A 17929-nucleotide genomic window follows, 5' to 3' on the forward strand; every position below is an offset into this window, starting at 1 on the left:
CTTGTAGAGAGCTCAGCTCCAAATAGATAGAGTTCAGCTACGAAAAGATCACCCTGTAGAGAGTTCAGCTATGAAAAGATCACCCTAGAAAGAGTTCAGCTTGAAACAAGTTGCCCAGTAGAGAGATCAGCTACAAACAAAATACCCTGCCGAGAGATCAGCTTGAAATTATGCACAATGTAGGAAGTTCGGCTACGAACAAGCAAATCACCCTGTAGAGAGTTCAGCGGCGAACAGATCACCCTGTAGAGGGTTCAGCTAGATACAAGTCACCCTGCAGAGAGATCAGCTAGAAGAAGTCACCTTGTAGAGAGATCAGCTAGAAACAAGTAACCTTGTAGAGAGTTTAGCTACAAAGAAACCATCCTGTAGATGGTTCAGCTACATTTCAAGTCACCCAGTAGAAAGATCAGCTGCAAAAAAAAATTATCCTGTGGGGATTATAATTGGCATGTAATAAATAATATGTATATAATTTGTATAATTACTAATAAAATCAAAAATAGTTGAAGTATTAAAAATCTTCTTTAAGTTCTTTTCTTCTCATGTGGTAAAGAAAAAAAAAACAGATGGGTTAATAAGCCCTAAAGCCAATACAAAAATAAGTGATATCTAATCAAAAACAGCCAAGCTGTAAAAAAAGGTGCAGCCCTCAAAAAGGCCATGGTGAAAAAAGATGTGAAATCCAAGGTGGCGTCCAAGAAATGGCTGTGATAGTAGGTTAATGGTAAAAAATTTAATAACGACAATTCAGGTGAATTTGGTGCCACTGGGTCTTGGCACAAAATTCACATGAATTGTCATTATTAAAATTTTTACAATTAACCTACCATCGCAGCCATTTTTTGGCCGCCACCTTGGGTTTCACATCTTTTTTCACCATGGCCTTTTTGAGGGCTGTGTTTTTTTTTACAGCTTGGCTGTTTTTGATTAGATAAATATGTACAAGAAGGAGGGAACCAGCTTTCTAAACGACAGCTGATATCAACCATCATTGATGAGAAATTTGACAAAGAAATGGCTGCTTTTTCTTCACTAGGAGTGTGTACACTATTAGTTTTTAAATCTAGTGCTGCTATAATGTTTAACATGTTTCCTGATGATACGGATGACATGGATGACTTGTGTGAGATAAATGATAGTGTCCAGCAAAATAAAAGCTGAAATAGAGATTGACAGAAATAATTATTGCAGACACATTGACAGAGACATATTATCCAAGCTGTCAAAGTAAGACTTGGAATGCGATATTGTCAGAAGTGAACAAAAAGCTTCACCAATCATTGCCAGCCCTCTTAATTGGAAATATCATTACGTCTGTAGTCAGAAACTTAGCCACTCCTTTACAAATATCTTTAGCTGTATTATTAAGAGATTCCAAGGAGGAAGTTAAAACAATTCATGACTTTGGGGTAACGTGTTCCTATGATGAGCTATTGAGATTTAATTGCTTTCAATGCTAATGCTAAGATAGATTTCAAAGGACTAAAAAAATCACAATACTCTTATACAGGTAGTTGGCGACAATTTTGATCAACAGCTTTTTTCACAAAGTGGTAAACTTCAAACACACTTTATGGCAGTATTTATGACCAACACTGACACTAATAACAGATCCGAGATTACAAGAGAAGAACTTGTACCATGGATTTCAAAACTTGCTATGATGCAGAAGATTCCTTATTTTATCAAAGTTGACCGCTACACAAGTCCAAAGAAGCCCTTACCACCAGATGATTCAATGAGAGTGAAAGTTCCTAGCTTGGCTACTTTGTCAAAGACTGTTGTTATTTTAAATCGAGCAAAAGAAAGAGACCTTGAATTTTAAAATCTGTGCTTAATGGATCCCCTGAATATAATGGTTTCAACACAAGAAAGGGAAGAGAAGAAGGGGTATCATTACAGTTAAAGACTGAAACTATTTATCTCCCCCTGATTGATATGCCTCCTGCTGAATATGATACCATACTTACATTAATGCTACAAGCAAAGAGACTTTCTGAAGCAGCTGGACAGCAATTTACAGTATTTACATTGGATCAGTAGCTATATAGATATACTGTGGAAATTTAGTGGGCACTTTCTTCTTTATTTCCACCATCCACATTTCTTGTAAGACTTGGTAGAATGCACTTGCTCATGAGTTTCATTAGTGCTGTTGGAAATCTAATGGCTGAAACTGGACTAGCTGACATTATGTCCTCTGCATTTGGTGGAGTTCATAAAATGCTCGTAAAAAGTTGCTTATGTGCATGAGAGCTTTAAGGATGGTGGTTGAAGTTATTCTTATACCAACTTTAGACAATGTTGAACTTGATATACATTGTACTGAAGCTTTCATGACTGAATTAGAAGCAAAAGCTCTACAAAGTAGAACATGCAAACTATCGCTAGACTGTCTTATCAAACCTGTTTTACTTATGATGGTATTTGTGACAGCTGAGAGAGAAGGGGACTGGCTGCTCCATATTCACAGTGTAAAAACAATGGTGCCCTACTTCTTTGCTGCAGGACATCACAACTATGCTAGATTGGGTCTAGCGTACTTGACAGCATGGAGAATTTGCCAGGTGACATCTTGCCACACTTTCAGAGGGGAAATCATGTAATGCGACATATTGATGGCTTGTGAAATGGAACCTGGAGTGAGATGTTCATAGAATTTACATTTATGAGGTATGGGCATGGTCGAGCAGGAATTGTTTGAATCACTATGAAACCAGAAGTCCTTAAGACTTGGGCACTTAGCCATCATGTGTGTTCACAACTTATGCAAGATGCTGCAGAATTGAGAGGCAAGTCTAATGAAACTAAAGTCCAAAAGTGCCACAAAGAAGAAGCAAATGCTTGAATAGAGAATGACAAGAAAGACAGAGAAGCATTGAAGAATAAACTTAAATTGTGCCTACATCCTATGAAGCCAGAAACTCATCCACAAAACTTGGTAAATGTAGCAGTGCAACAAGTTAATGTTGATATGGCTGTGACTATTGGCTATAACCAATTGGTTAAATTTGAGGAGTCTTTGCTTACTGGATTCTGGAAACCTATAGAGAGAAAGATTAAAACAATGGTAGCAGGGAAAAAAGGAATCACTGTTGGGTCCCGTGTGATTGGATTACAGACTAGAGGTGAATTTTAGGGATGTCCTATCATATGAGCTTACTATTTCCAGCATTATTCCCCTCCCTGGTCAGTTAGCTGATATATATACCTTCACCTCAGTATTAGCTGTACAAGAAACCCTACTGCTTTTTAACATAATTATCTTAGTAAATGATCTTTACCATCAGCTTCTTAGAGTCAGCAGCCACTTCGATCTCATCTGTATTAAATATCTTAACTACTCAGCTATTATCCTTAAAGACAGCTTACTTGAAGGAAACCTTGACATGACTACAACAGTATAATTTTTATGATTCAAAGCTCAAGCATAGATATTATATTATAAGACAGCAAATACTACAAAGCAAATGAGCATAATTAGACACACTTTTGAAATACTTGCATTTACTAGGGAGTTCATCCAATGTATGAGCAATTTCATACTGTTACCTATTTGACCTTAACACTTCCATCACTCAAAGCTATGGCTATACCTTTGCACGCAACATGCTACTGTTAGTATGACAACTGCAGCATGTGCTATATAAGTTTACAAGCCTTTCACAATGAAACTACTTACAGAATTGCTTGGGTGGAAAGGTTACCTCAATACGTAATGTTTCTGTGGCAACTATTGAAAGGGAAATTGTGGGTGAGAAAGCTGCCTCATCTCCAATTTCTTTCTCACACCCAAGCATAGCAAAGAAGTGTGTACTTTTGCCATGATATCTCCAATTTTACTAGACTTCCCATGCAGCAGTTGAGGACTTGCACACTTACCAAACCCCCCGATTGTAAGAGGACTGAAGCTTCCTGTTCACGATACTGGCAAGTACAGAGATCACCAAGTAATAGCGGTGAGTGTTAAACATTAAATTCTTTTAACCCAGCAATAGATACAACAGATTGATGGACTATTGTGAAGGCTCCACCAATCAATTTGAATAATATGTACTAACTATAGCCAGCTATGACCAGATCCATGAGAATTCCACATGTTTGTGTAAGCATAATTATACAGTAGAATTTACTAAACACAATGGGGTGCCCATATCCTAAGCCATTATCAAGTTATGCTTGTCTGAAGTCATTATTCAGCCAGTCATTCAGTCAGTAGGAAATTCCACTTTTTTTTAAATTTTGTATCAACTGTTTGGAAGCCTTTCAGGTCATACTGAAAGCACTTTTGGGCTTGGTTATACTTAACCACTGCTGCCAAGCAGGCACATTCTAAGGAAGTTTCACCAGTTTCCAGAACCAGTCAGCTTGTTGAGATCGAAAAATAATTAAAAGCTCAATGAACTTTTAGCCTAAATTGAAAGTATTTAAGTACTTGGATACTATTAGTGATCAATTACACTCCACCCCATAAAATGATCCAAAATGCTTCATTTGTACCTTCAAGTGCATTAAGCGCCTCTAAAAATAATTATCATTCTTGATTTCATAACTTCTGTAACTGCTCGATAAGGTATTAAATCTCTCTGTATATGCCTACAATGACATTTGAGGGCAATTTTCACTTGTAGTTAACTAAATAATCTATATAGTACAGTAGGTTCCAATTCCAATACCACTGTATGTACCCTGCCCTACCAAAAGTTGGAAACCAGTCAGCATTTTTTTTTCTAGAGCCACCCCTGCTGCCAAGGTGTTATGAAGGTATTGTGAGGCTGGCTTTAGGGTGATATTTTTGGCCAGAAAAGTCCAAACCTTCAGTATACAGTTCTGCCATACTGTATGATATGTATTTTACATGGCTGTTTTATTAATTACTGTGATTATTTTACTATCTAGCTATTGCTGCTGATCTTAAGTGAACCTCTAGTAAAGGTATCCAATGTGATCAGGTAGGGTTACTGTGCTTTGTTTCTGCAGTGAACCAAAAAACTTAGCAAAGAAATACTTGAACTAACTCTTTTGCCTGGAATTTTTGAATGGTGTGAATTCTGCTTGAGACGTACATATTGTAGTAGTGTACAGTAGATGTCTATCTCATACAATCTTAATTTTTTATTGAAACAAAAGCTACATAGCTCAGTACATTATCTTTATATACAAAGGAATAAACCAGGAGCACATCGAATCCTATGGACAAGGGAGCATTTAACATCTTACACTGCCAATACTATGGGAGAAATTCAAACATGGCGTCCAGTGTTGCTATGTATATAATTGGTTACATCATTCTTATGCGCAACAGGGATACACTAAATGGGCTGCTACTCCATTGTCTTATGTAAAACTGTTTCGATAGGAAGATTGTAGTGTCGAAGGTAGAGCTTATGTAATTATCACGTATTCACAAACACAGTGTGGCACTCTTATTACAATTATAATAGCAAAAAGCAATGTACAAAACAATTGCATGTCCTTATATACTGCATTACAGGAAGTTTTGTATTACAGTACATTACAGGAAATGTGGTATAAGATTACATCATAAGATTACATCATAACAATTACATCACAAAGTGTATGCATTTAGAGTCAGTCTATATATATATATATTACATTCGCTCCTCCTAGTACAAGCTTGTCCCTAAGCTAAGGTCGATAAAATTCTGATGGTTGTCTTACACGAGATGGGTATCGTGGCTGATAACTGTCCTGAACAATAATGTGTTCGACTGCTGGTGGCTCCCAGGTTTGCTGTAATGGTTGTTCATGTCTACTGCTGTCAGTGGCACTGTTATCATTAATTGGTTGTACTCTAGGTCTTAGTCGGGTAATGTGAACAGTCTTAGTTCTTCTTCCGTCACTTATTGTGAAAGTGATTGGGCTCTGGGCTGATTGTATTACCCACCCTCCTTCCCATTTAGGATCTAGCTTGCCTGCAGTAGGGATAGATAGCCACACTAAGTCACCAACTATAAATGTTCTTGATTGGGTGACATGGTCAAAATGGTGTTTCTGTTGGCCACTAGCTTTAACATTGCTCAGTTCAACAAAGTCATACAGTTGTGCCAATTTTGCACTAAGTTGGTCTTGGTAGGTAATCACATTATGTGCTGCTCTTGTGGGAAGAGGTGGCTTGTGTGCACAGCGTCCATACACCAATTCAAAAGGTGACACACCTGTGGATGAATGAACAGCTGTTCTATAGGCATAAAATACCAATGGAAGATATTGCTCCCAATCATTGTAACGCTGGACATAAGCAGGAAGTAGTTGGAGCAGAGATCGATTAAAACGTTCCACTAGCCCATCACCAGCTGGGTGATAAGCAGTAGTTCGGGATGTACTTATTCCAAAAGCTTCTAATGTCTGTGACAAGATAGTACTCTCAAAGTTTCTACCTTGATCCGAGTGTAAAATATCAGGAATCCCATAACGACTGAATACTTTTATTAACTCTTCAGTTATATGACGTGCAGTTTGGTTTGGAATGGGAATAGCATCAGCCCACTTGGTCATATAATCTTGTATTACTAAAAGGTAACGGTTATTGTGCTTTGATGTTGGGACTTCTAAGATGTTGGGACTTCTAAGATATCAACTGCAACCATTTGCCATGGTTTTCCAATGGGCACGTTAGTTAATGGGGCTTTGACTGGTGCTGTAGGCTTGGTACGCTGACAAATAATACACTCTCTACAATATTTATCAATATCTTGCAGCATTCCAACCCAATAGCCCACTTGGCGTACTTTTGAAACGGTTTTATCATATCCCAAATGCCCAGCTGATGGGGCATCGTGGTGCTGTTTTATCAGGTTTAAACACTGGGAAGCAGGGATGAGTGGAACTGTGATAGCAGGTAATTGTGGGATTGGTGCATAATGACGGCAAACAATTCCATCAGTAATGCAAAGTTGTGACCATAACTGTTTGTAGCGTGACAGAGGGGATTAGCGCCACTTGGGGCCCTGTGGTAAGACATGATCGCTAGATGTTTGTGCGAGGGCTGAATGAAGTTCTTGTATGACTGGGTCAGTCAGCTGTTGTTCATGAAGACTCTCTGCAAGTACAGGAATCTGTGAGGTAGCAGCAATCGACTGTGTATATGGGTAAACCTTTCTGGATAATGCATCTGCATTACCATTCTCATGTCCCCTACGATAATGGATAGTGAATTCGTACTCTTGAATGGCAAGTGCCCATTGTGCTAGTAGGCCTTCCATTTTCTAAGCAGAGAGCCACTGTAGTGGGGCGTGGTCAGTTAAAATCTGAAATGGCCTCCCTAGAAGGTAGTGCCTAAACTGCTTTAAGGCATAAACAAGAGCTAAGCATTCCCTCTGGATTACACTATAGTTCTGTTCTGACTTGGTGAGTGTTCTACTCATATATGCAATAACATGGCCTGATTGTTCTAACACAGCACCAATCCCAGTAGCACTAGCATCTGTATAGAGGTGAAATTGTTTAGTGGAAAGTGTGAAGTCAGGGTATTTCAAAATTGGTGCTTGAGTGAGGGCAACTTTGAGATTGTTAAATGCCAACTGACAAGAAGGATTCCATTCAAATGGTACACCTTTATTGGTTAGGTGGTAGAGGGGAGCTGCAATGTCTGCAAAACATGGAATATAGTGTCTATAATAAGATGCAAGTCCCAGGAAACTTCGAAGAGCTGATGGTTTAGTTGGCGTACCCCAATCTCTGATAGCATTAACTTTCTGCATGTCTGGTTGCATTCCCTCTGATGAGAACACATGGCCAAGGTATGACACTTGTGAAAGACCTACATGACATTTGTATCCCCGGAATGTTAGCCCAGCTGCGGACATCTTGTGGAAGAGAATGTCCAGGTGTTGTGCATGTTCTTGCTTACTAGCTGAGTGAACAAGTAAATCATCCAGGTATGTGGTGACAAATGGAAGGTCTGCACAAACTGTATTCATAAGTCTCTGGAATGAAGCGGGAGCACCACAAAGACCAAATGGAATTCTGCAGAATTCAAATAATCCAAAGCCAGCACCAGGACAAAAGGCTGTTTTGGGTTGGTCATCTGGATGTAGAGGCAACTGCCAGTATCCACTCTTGAGGTCAAAGGTTGAAAATATGGTGGACCCCATCAAACGATCTTGGACTTCATCTGGGCGAGGCAGGGGGTAGGCATCTTTAAGTGTCTTCTTGTTGAGTTCTCTATAGTCAACACACAGTTGGATTTCACCAGACTTCTTATGCACGAATACGGCAGGTGCCATCCATGGACTAGAACTGACTCGTATAATACCCTGCTGTAGCATGGACGATATCTGATGGTCAACTTCAGCTCGATAATTGGCTGGGATTCTACGTGGAGGGATCTTTACAGGGTTGCCTTCAGTTGGAATAGAATATTCTGCCGCATTTGTCTTGCCAGGCATGTTCCGGAACAACTGTCTATGTTTTTCGAGGACCTTCATGAAGTCTGGATCTTGGCAGTTGGGAATTTCATATGCATCTACTGCATGAAACAGGGGAATTGCACAGGAATCAACAACATCTTCGTCGGGCTCATTAATTCATGTCACAGCACAAACTTTCTTCAAAGTGTTTCTTGCGGAGTTCAAAATTGGCATGAATTCCTCAGGTAAGTCAGTCTGCTGTGATGAATTGTGTATTGTTACTGGTATTGTTGTAAAGTTAAGAACTATTCGATGTTTATGTAAAAAGTCTAAGCCCAATATCACAGGTGTAATTAAGGAGTGAACAACAATAAAATTGTGATCAACTAGCAAATTACCAACACGAATAGGTGCCACAACTTGTCCTATAACTGGTATGGGTTCTCCCGCTGCTGATATTAAGTTAAGATCTGTAGGAGGCTGGTGGTTATAGTTTTTAGCAAAACTTTCCATGATTAATGAAATAGATGACCCTGAGTCCATCATTACATCAACACACATATTACCAAGCACCCCCTTTATTACAGCACCCTGTGACCATACTGCTGCTACTACTACATTAGATAAACCACACTTAGTACTACTACTACTACTTAATACAGATACATCACTATTAAAATATCGATTATCATAGTTAAGTTCACACAAAGGGCTTACAGTTCTCAGGGGCGCCCGAAGCCCAACCAGGATGCCCCGTTTTCGTTTCCCGAGCGGCACTCACTGGCGATATGTCCTGGTCTTCCGCACGTATAACATCGTCATAATCTATTGGGGCAATTTCTTTGCACGTGTCCAGGTTGATTACACCGGAAGCAGAGGAGACTAGCTGGCGGACGAGGATTCCTGCGTTGTGTTGTCAGTGCAGCCACCTGTTCAGTAAGGGCGGTCATCTTCAGTTGCAAGGCTTCAACAGCGTCAGTCTGTTGCTTCAATCCCACTGCTGCGGTTTTCTCACCACAATCTAATGCCATTAGTAACTTAGCTCTTTGAATAAGCTTGTCTAGGTCATCAATGTCTCCAGCGGCACGTAACTGTTTGCTGACTTCCACCGGGATGCCCGTTAAGAATTGGTGTGTCAACAGTGTCTTTCGCGTGGTAGCATCTGCTTCGGGCATTGCGTGATCCAGTAGACGTTTCAGTTCATGCACAAACACGGAGAGAGATTCTCCTGGGAACAGGCGGCGGTAATGAAAATTGTCCATTGATGTAAATTGCATTGGCCTCATTCGCTCGATATCTTGGCTTTTGCATCTTTATAGCTTTTCTGTTCAGCCTCGCTTAGCTCTAGCCACACTGCTAGTGCTTCCCTCTCTAAAAGTGTTGGCAGTCGTTTAGCTTTGGCCTCGATCTCCCAACCATTGGCAGTGCAACAAATATCATATTTCTGGAACCATTCAACTGGGTTTCCTTCAGCAAACGGCTTAGGAAGACTGATCGCGGATGCTGTCGTCGTTGCCACCAATGTAACTATCACGTATTCACAAACACAGTGTGGCACTCTTATTACAATTATAATAGCAAAAAGCAATGTACAAAACAATTGCATGTCCTTATATACTGCATTACAGGAAGTGTTGTATTACAGTACATTACAGGAAATGTGGTATAAGATTACATCATAACAATTACATCACAAAGTGTATGCATTTAGAGTCAGTCTATATATATATATATATATATATTACACTTACAATAGTCAAGTGGAGTAATTTGGCGTGATTTCACATGATTAGTGACTGTAGAAAGACTATATCCTGCTAAGCCTGTGCTACTATTCCTCTATTGTGCCATTGAACTTTGTTTCCATAGCTTTGCTTCATCACAGAAGAAACATGACGCATTTGAGGATGCTCCTCCACATAATATCCTAATTAGGAAATTTTAAAAGTTACCTATTATAGTACACGGCAGCCATGTTTGAATTTCGCTGTTTATGGAATTACATGCTTCCTTATCCATAGGTTTCAATGCGCTCCTGTTGTAACTAATGAAGCAACATTGTATATACGTACGTTCGTAGTAAATAAATTTATTCTCTAGCCATATTCATAGATACAGTGTATAACCATTTGTACATGCATACGTACGTACCTTGCTATCAACTGCATTTAAATAACAAAAAAGTCCATGATTTAACATATCATTTCCATGTCCTTCCATCATAATTTCTTTTGAGAAAACAGCACTTCTCATTATCCCACTTTGTTTTAACTCAACTTGACGTTGGTCAATGTGACTTTCAATTAATGGAGCTATAGCCTCAGGGATCATCCAATACAAAACACTGTGATCAGTATGTATTGCTACAAGTTGAATAGCATGTTCAGTGATACCCCAGTGTGTTAATAATGATGTCTTGAAATCGAAAAATTGTTTTATATTCATCTCCTGAAGATGTGCATCACATTTAGTAGCCACTAAAGTGTAGTCACTATTATCAAGTGGGATCATTAGTTGAGATGGGGATGGAACAGTGATAGGTTGATTGGCATCAACTAATGAATCAAATTGATTTAACAGTTTTGTGGCTTCTTTACATTTAGCTGCTAACACCAAGTGTTTTAATAAGGAATGATCAAACCATGTAATAAATGGTAATAAAAGAAAGCTTAGATAATCAGAATTCTTGCAACTGATCAGCTTGTTAATATAATGTTCAGTAAACAATGAAACACAAGGATCTTTGCAAGCCATTAACCCACGACACTCTTCCATTATGTCAAATTTTATGACATCAGCTGAAGACATTAATAGAATGAGTTGGTCTAATATATTTAAAAACAATAAATGCACTCTTGAATGCACTGAAGTAGTACTCCAAGCATGTGTACCCTAAAGGTAAACAACAGTAAAATAATTCTTAATGCAGTAAAACATAAATTTATTTATGATACTTTGGCAGCTAATTTCCAATTTCAAAATGTGCAAATGATGAGTATGTATGAACACACTTGTACCATTTGCAAAACAAAAAAATTTTTACATCTGAGTGGGAATCATAGAAATTAAAAGCAACAAAACAAGAAAGGTCGTCTACACCTGCAGCTATAACAATGACCTCCCTTCTATTGTTACTTTTCATTTCTATAGTACCAAATCAAATATAAAATTCTTATTTTCTTTACAACATTTGTATGCTTACCTTTTTGTAATAACACAATTCACTGCTAGTGAACAGTGCATGCCACATCAAAGGAAAGTATGGCACAAGGTCCATTATAAACTAATTGCACAATTGAACAGTATTATTTTCTGAAACACTAAACAGCCATATTTGCTTCATTTTCAGCTGTTATATAGTTTTATGTACGTATGTAGCATTAAAACAAAGAGCAGTACAGAAAACACTTCTGCAACCCATCCTATCACTATACAGAAATGATTACTGCATGCCTTACAATTACTGAAATGTGAAGCAGGAATTGCACTTCGGTTTCAGCTACAGATGTTCCAACCATTACACAGTGTCAAACTCCAAGGGCAGTGTGAGAAGTTCCTTTGCAATCATTTCATGAAATTAAAGAACTGAATAATCCATGACTTTCTACCACAAGTCAATATGTTCACAGCAGTACAGAAAGAAATGGGGGAAAAAAGACAACAAAAGTACATCAGACAATGATGTGTGCATAGTGGTTGTTGTGATTGGCAAAAATACACATTTCAGGCATCTAACAATGAAGAAATCAAGCCCATATATAGTCTTCCCATAGCCTTAATCACAGTGAAGTTATGCTTTACTAAATGCATCAGTCAGATAAAGTGGTTAGATAGTTGGTTAATAAAATTCAGTTATAGTGTTTAAAGAACTTTGGAGTAAAGATCAAATTGCAAAATAGTGCTATATTTGCCATACAGAACAGTTTAGAAGACCACAGTGCTATATACACAACCACAGTGCTATATTGGTGACCGCAGTGCTACATTAAGGTACGTACATGTAGTTATAGTACTGTGCTTGAATCAATTACTTACATGGCACCCGACACTAAAACTGAGATGGAAAGGATGGGAAGAAAGCACCAGGAAGGCAGAGGAAACGGCACTTCAGAGATTCCTCAAGGTACGTACATCCATATCCAGTTGTTACACTGGAGGCTTACTCGGTGACTCTCAAACAGTTTCGTGCATGCTTCACTCAAGCTCCAGCTCAAAACTTGGAAGTTCTTTAAATCAGTTAAAGCACTGCCATGAGTGCTATATGAAAAGTATAGCACGAAAAGAGTGGGTGAGAGACAAATATAGCACAAAGCAAAGCCTAACTTATTATTTTCTGGAATGTCATTTTATGGTTTCTTTGTTGTCTACAGGAAGAAATCAATCAGTTGTCAAAGTTTCGGTCTTATTGTTTGGAGTTATGTATAGCAATAGATACAGTAGCAAGAAAAGCAAACGAATCTATTTGTATAGTTCTATTTGTACACTGTTTATATAAAAAAAGATTATTACAGACACTTTTTAATTCAAACATAATTACGTATGTCTTGAATGCAACAGGTTATGGAGTTGGGATTTGTGCCATTATGTTCACCATGAACTGGGGCATTCATCAAGGTATAGTTTTTGGCCTACTACAACCCATGCTATTACACAAGAAAGCTGTTTAATCTTAGAAATGGCAATAATAAACCTACAACATATAGTAAACAAACACATGTACACGTAACTCAAGTTGGCTTGACATACAGACACAAAACAAAGATACTCTTACTCTCCATAAAAATGAAAATAAGTGATGTATTAGATATTATTTTAATAGAGTATTTTGTCACTGATTACCAAAGTAATTAAAACATGCATAATTTTTTTGCATAGACTTTTTAACCTAATGTGTACTTACGTGTTTTCCATATATCTCATTAACATACTAACTAGCACCCTCAGAATTCCCAGTGTGTGGAGCCTCCTATCGCCTCCCTTCCTCCCACCTTACTCCACCGTAACAACATAGTATGAGGCACCACTCACTGATCAAACAAACGTGATAACAAGATTCTGCTGCTTCGTTGATTTGGATGGAAGCTGGGAAACTGAGGATGTCATTGGGCTGTAGTTACATGTAGTAGACTACAAAAGCTTACCATGCATAATTGAAACCATAAACCGTTTACATAATGTTACTGTTAAGTAAATTTCTAAGCAATACTATGGCTTGTGAGCAACAAAATGTTATTCAATCTGATGACGTTATTCAATTAAGTGACACCTTAGTTTTTTTGTAAGTTAAGTAATAATTCATTGTTCCATAGAACCATGAGCTTAGCAGTTTCTGCGCCCAATTTCCAACCCAAATTCCTCAGCCACCCAGCTACAAGATGACAGTGATTGACAGTGATAGAATGTTATATACAGTACAGTACAATAACATTAAATGTATTATAATCTAGTGTTTTGCACACTTCATTATTTATTTTTACGTACTTACTTTTATGTATTGCATTAGTTGTACATGGCAACATAGGATACTATTACAATTAATAATAATAATAATTAAGATTAACTGTGCATGCAAACAGGGTGCAATGGAGGTTTAAGTGTTATGTTGTTGAGTCCTCCTTGGTGTGAGCCAGACGATTTTAAGATAGGGTGTGTTTTGCAATGCAGACTGAAGAGGAGTGAGATGGTAAGGTAACCTCTATGAGTGGTGGATGTAGCAACTCCATGAGACTAGTATTACATGAGGCCTCAGTGAAGGAGTTGGTAGGTATAATGTCCTGTGCATAGCTTGCTTCCGGGGCTAGCATTCGAAATTTGTCCTGTTGATAACAAGAAGGACAGTCAGTGATATCGTTATTTATGCCCGGTATGTAAGTAATGCAGACATTGATGTTATATTTAGTAGCACAGAAATACAGTAAACGAACCAAGCCCATCGTCTCACTTGCACGGGTGGTACCTGATTTCCATATACTGACTACAGCTTGGTTATCGCAGTGAAACAAGATCTTTTGCCTGCACCAATATGATCTCCAGGTGTGCACTGCTACAACAATATTGCAAATAATATTATTTCCTTCCACATGATGTCCATCATCTTTTGTGCTTTCGACCAACGTCATTGGAGCCATCTGCCGCACCAGTATGCACCCCATCCATGAGTTCCTGAGGCATCCGTGTATAGTTGCACCTTAGGGCCTGGGGTCCAATGGTCTTCTAATATCAGACTCTTTCCAGTCCACTGCAGTAGAAAATCAAGCCACCATCGCATGTCCATACAGGCATCTAGAATGATCCTGATCCTGTGGTGAAGACAATCAACTTTGGTGCTTAAATCTATCATTCGTCTTGGAAAAATTCTGCCAGCTGGGATCACTTTGCAAGCAAACGAAAGCTTTCCAATTAGGGAAAGAAGTTCCCTCTTAGTGCATTTTCTTGAAATTCTATGATCTTAATTCTTGTAACAGTGCCTGCTTTCTGTCTGCAGTTATGCTTGCTTCCATGGCCACAGTATTCAGATGGATGCCTAAGAAAGTAAGTGAGGTTGAAGGGCCTTCCACTTTAGATGGTTTGATAAGCACATCTAGCTTATTGCATAGTGCTAGCATAGTATTGAGATTCTCTTTACACATGTTGGAGCTAGCAGAGACTGCAGTTAAGAAATCATCCAGGTAATGCAGTAAATGTTCCACTACGTAGTTATGTTGCAGTATCCAGTGTAGTGCGGATGATAGACGGTTAAAGAGAAAGGGTGCTGACCTTAGGGAAAACGGTAAGCATGTGTCTATAAAGAATTGTTTCTTCCAGTATATTCCTAGCAAGTTCTAGTCTGCAGGTCGCATGGGTATTAGACAGAAAGCATCTTTTAAGTCGATTTTGCTGAGTAATGCTACCAGTACCAGTTTGTTAATGATCGTGTATGCATGATCAATGGTACAATAAGATAGTGAATATGTGAGTGGGTCTATATAGTCGTTAATGCTGTGTCCTGCTGGTGCAGACAGGTGGTAGATTACACGCCAACTCCCATCATGCTTTGGTACTAATCCCAAGCCAGAAGTGTGAAAATTCTGCAAGGGATGCACTTGAAATGGTCCCAAAATACGTCTAGCTTTGCACTCCTTTTCAAGTGCAGCGTCAATAACATTAGGCTGCTGGAATTCAGATGGTAAGTTAGTTGCTAAGTGCACAAACTGTGGTCCAGTATAGCCAATACTACATCCATGTTGTAGGTCATCGATTAGCGCTTTTACATAGGCTTTGTCAGGGTGAAGACTTAGTTCACGTTCAAGCAGGAACGATCGTATTGGAGTCCATGAGTAGGGTTTATGTAATGGGTTGGGGTTGCGGACAACTCCATATGGGGTGATTGGCACCACATTACTTGCAGCAGTGGGCAAACTTATATCTTTGTCTGTGGCAAGTGTTGAAGTTGAAATCATTGCAGACCGGTAAAGGTGGTAGCTGGTCTGACTGGATTGCAACAGAGGTTTGTTGGAGAGTGGGGAAGGCTGTGGCAAAGTAGTTTGTAGATTGTCTTCCGTAACTACTCCCTTATCTACCAGATATCGATTGTGGAGAGTAGAGACAAAAAGGACAATGATCTGGATAATGGTTGGTAACACTACAATGAGGGCAAGGCCATCTTTCTGTTTGTTGCTTGGCAGGAGGAACAAAACACTCCAACTATAAGTCACCATGGCGGACATCCCATCTAAGTGTGAGATCAGAGGCAGCCAGGGTCCTGAACCTGATAGCATAATTCATTCAGGATTCCAGGGGATGTTGTAAGCTAGCCGAGGCTATAATATGTTGATATGCCACTAAGCTGGGGGCACGAGATGGTGTATGATTAATGCAGACTGCAAGGTAGACATTCCAGGCTTCCATCCAATTGGAGAAAGATGTTATTCGTTTGGGTTTTGTAGAAGGGTGCAGTGAAAGCTCTCCACCACTATCTGGAAGCTGAAAGGTAAAACTAGATTCAGTTCTAGAGGAGAACATGACCTTAGTTAACAAAGTAGTGAAGTCAATGAAGTCACCTTTTATTATTTTTTCTCTGATTTTCGGAGGTACTGGTGGTAAAGAAGGTTGGTGGACATTTGTATTGGCCGAGGCATATTGCTGTTGCAGTGTTGCTAGTAGGTTGGTAACTTGTGAATTGCTGGGAGCAGGCCCGAATGGTGAAGATGGCGACAGGGCATCATGATTTGCTTCAGTAGTGTTGATTATCTCATTGTTAGCAATTTGGAGTGTAGCTGGTCTTAACAAAGATCCTCCCCCAGTGACCAAAGTACCGGGGGCAGTTGGAGGAGTTTGGAAATTCTCTCCAGTAACGAAGATACCCCCTGGAACTGAAGTAGTCACTGCAGTTTGATGAGTTTGGGTATTCCCAGCCCCAGTGACAAAATTAGCGCCTGTTTCTTGTGTCAATGAAGCGCCTTGTGATAGCGTTTGAACAAAATAGTTGACGGTTGTGTGACGATGTGTCAAGGCAGGGAGACACTCGAATTATCCGAGTTATGGGTTTGCTGACTATGATTTGAGTGAGAAGTCAGAGCATTGCCAACTCGCTGTTGTGTGCGTTCTTGCTGATCAGGATTTGGGTGAGAAATTGCTACGTCTCCAGCTCGCTGTTGTGTGCGAGAGGTGGTAGGGTTATTGCCAGTTGAAGGTGCGGTGGGATTGTTAGAAGCGTCATGTTCGGATTGGTCATTGCTGGGTGGGTGGAAATGTTCGTGTAATCGCTTAATTAGAGCGGATTTGTTTCCTAATGATGGAAGTGAACAAACTTGGCAGCGTGAACGTAAGAAAGCCATGGTGAAAAGATTTAGCTGCTCGGTAGATGCTTGAGCCATATCAAAAGTTGTCTGTTGAGTCAACGTAGTTAGATAGTCAGCAGGGGTTGATTCATGGCTTGGTGCGGATTCCGCATTGCATGTACGCTCATCAACATTATTTTTGGTTGAGGCTCTTCTGCATTTTGGAGGCATATTTCTAAAGTAGGTAAAACACAATATATCTACAACATGCAAATATTGGACACAATATTAATGCACAGGTTTATAATGAGTTGCTTGTCTATCGATGACTAATAGGCAGAAGGTAGCTATTAGCTATATCTATAACTTTTCACTGCTTTGGTAGAGGTAGCTTTACTGTTTCTTGTCACAATGAATGAGCTGTAGCTGCGACTTTGGTTACTGCAGACTACTATCACAACTGCGCTAACTGCTGTCACACTGGTTAATAGAAAGATAAGCCAGCTCAAGGTAGATTGCCGTTTAGTCGAATGCAGCCTTCCCACTATCACTGTGGCTTTTATATTCTACACTAATTTGTGAAGAAAGTTCTAGAATCATCTGGAGCAACTAAGGTATAATTAGATTCATTAAGTCATGCATGATGTGTAATTAGATTCATTAGCTTTTTAACTGCAACAACTTTAATATACGCTATTGGAGCTGGAATTACCGCGGTTGACACATTCCCGATCCCAGAAGCCATTTGTGACCTCTGTGGTATTCTAATTCCTAGCATGTGCATGGCATGAGCCT

General features: G+C 39.3%; 1 protein-coding gene across 1 annotated transcript in view; it reads right to left on the reverse strand.

The window, feature by feature from the left end:
* The window catches only part of LOC136247993 (uncharacterized), a 151645-nt gene that overhangs the window by 95989 nt on the left and 37727 nt on the right, over window positions 1-17929 (reverse strand). The window contains exon 5 of the mRNA XM_066039811.1: window positions 10527-11267. Coding sequence (XP_065895883.1) covers window positions 10527-11267 — 741 coding nt within the window. The remainder of the gene's footprint in view (window positions 1-10526; window positions 11268-17929) is intronic.

The sequence above is a fragment of the Dysidea avara genome, chromosome 2 (genome assembly GCF_963678975.1).
Source record: "Dysidea avara chromosome 2, odDysAvar1.4, whole genome shotgun sequence".
Classification (NCBI taxonomy): domain Eukaryota; kingdom Metazoa; phylum Porifera; class Demospongiae; order Dictyoceratida; family Dysideidae; genus Dysidea; species Dysidea avara.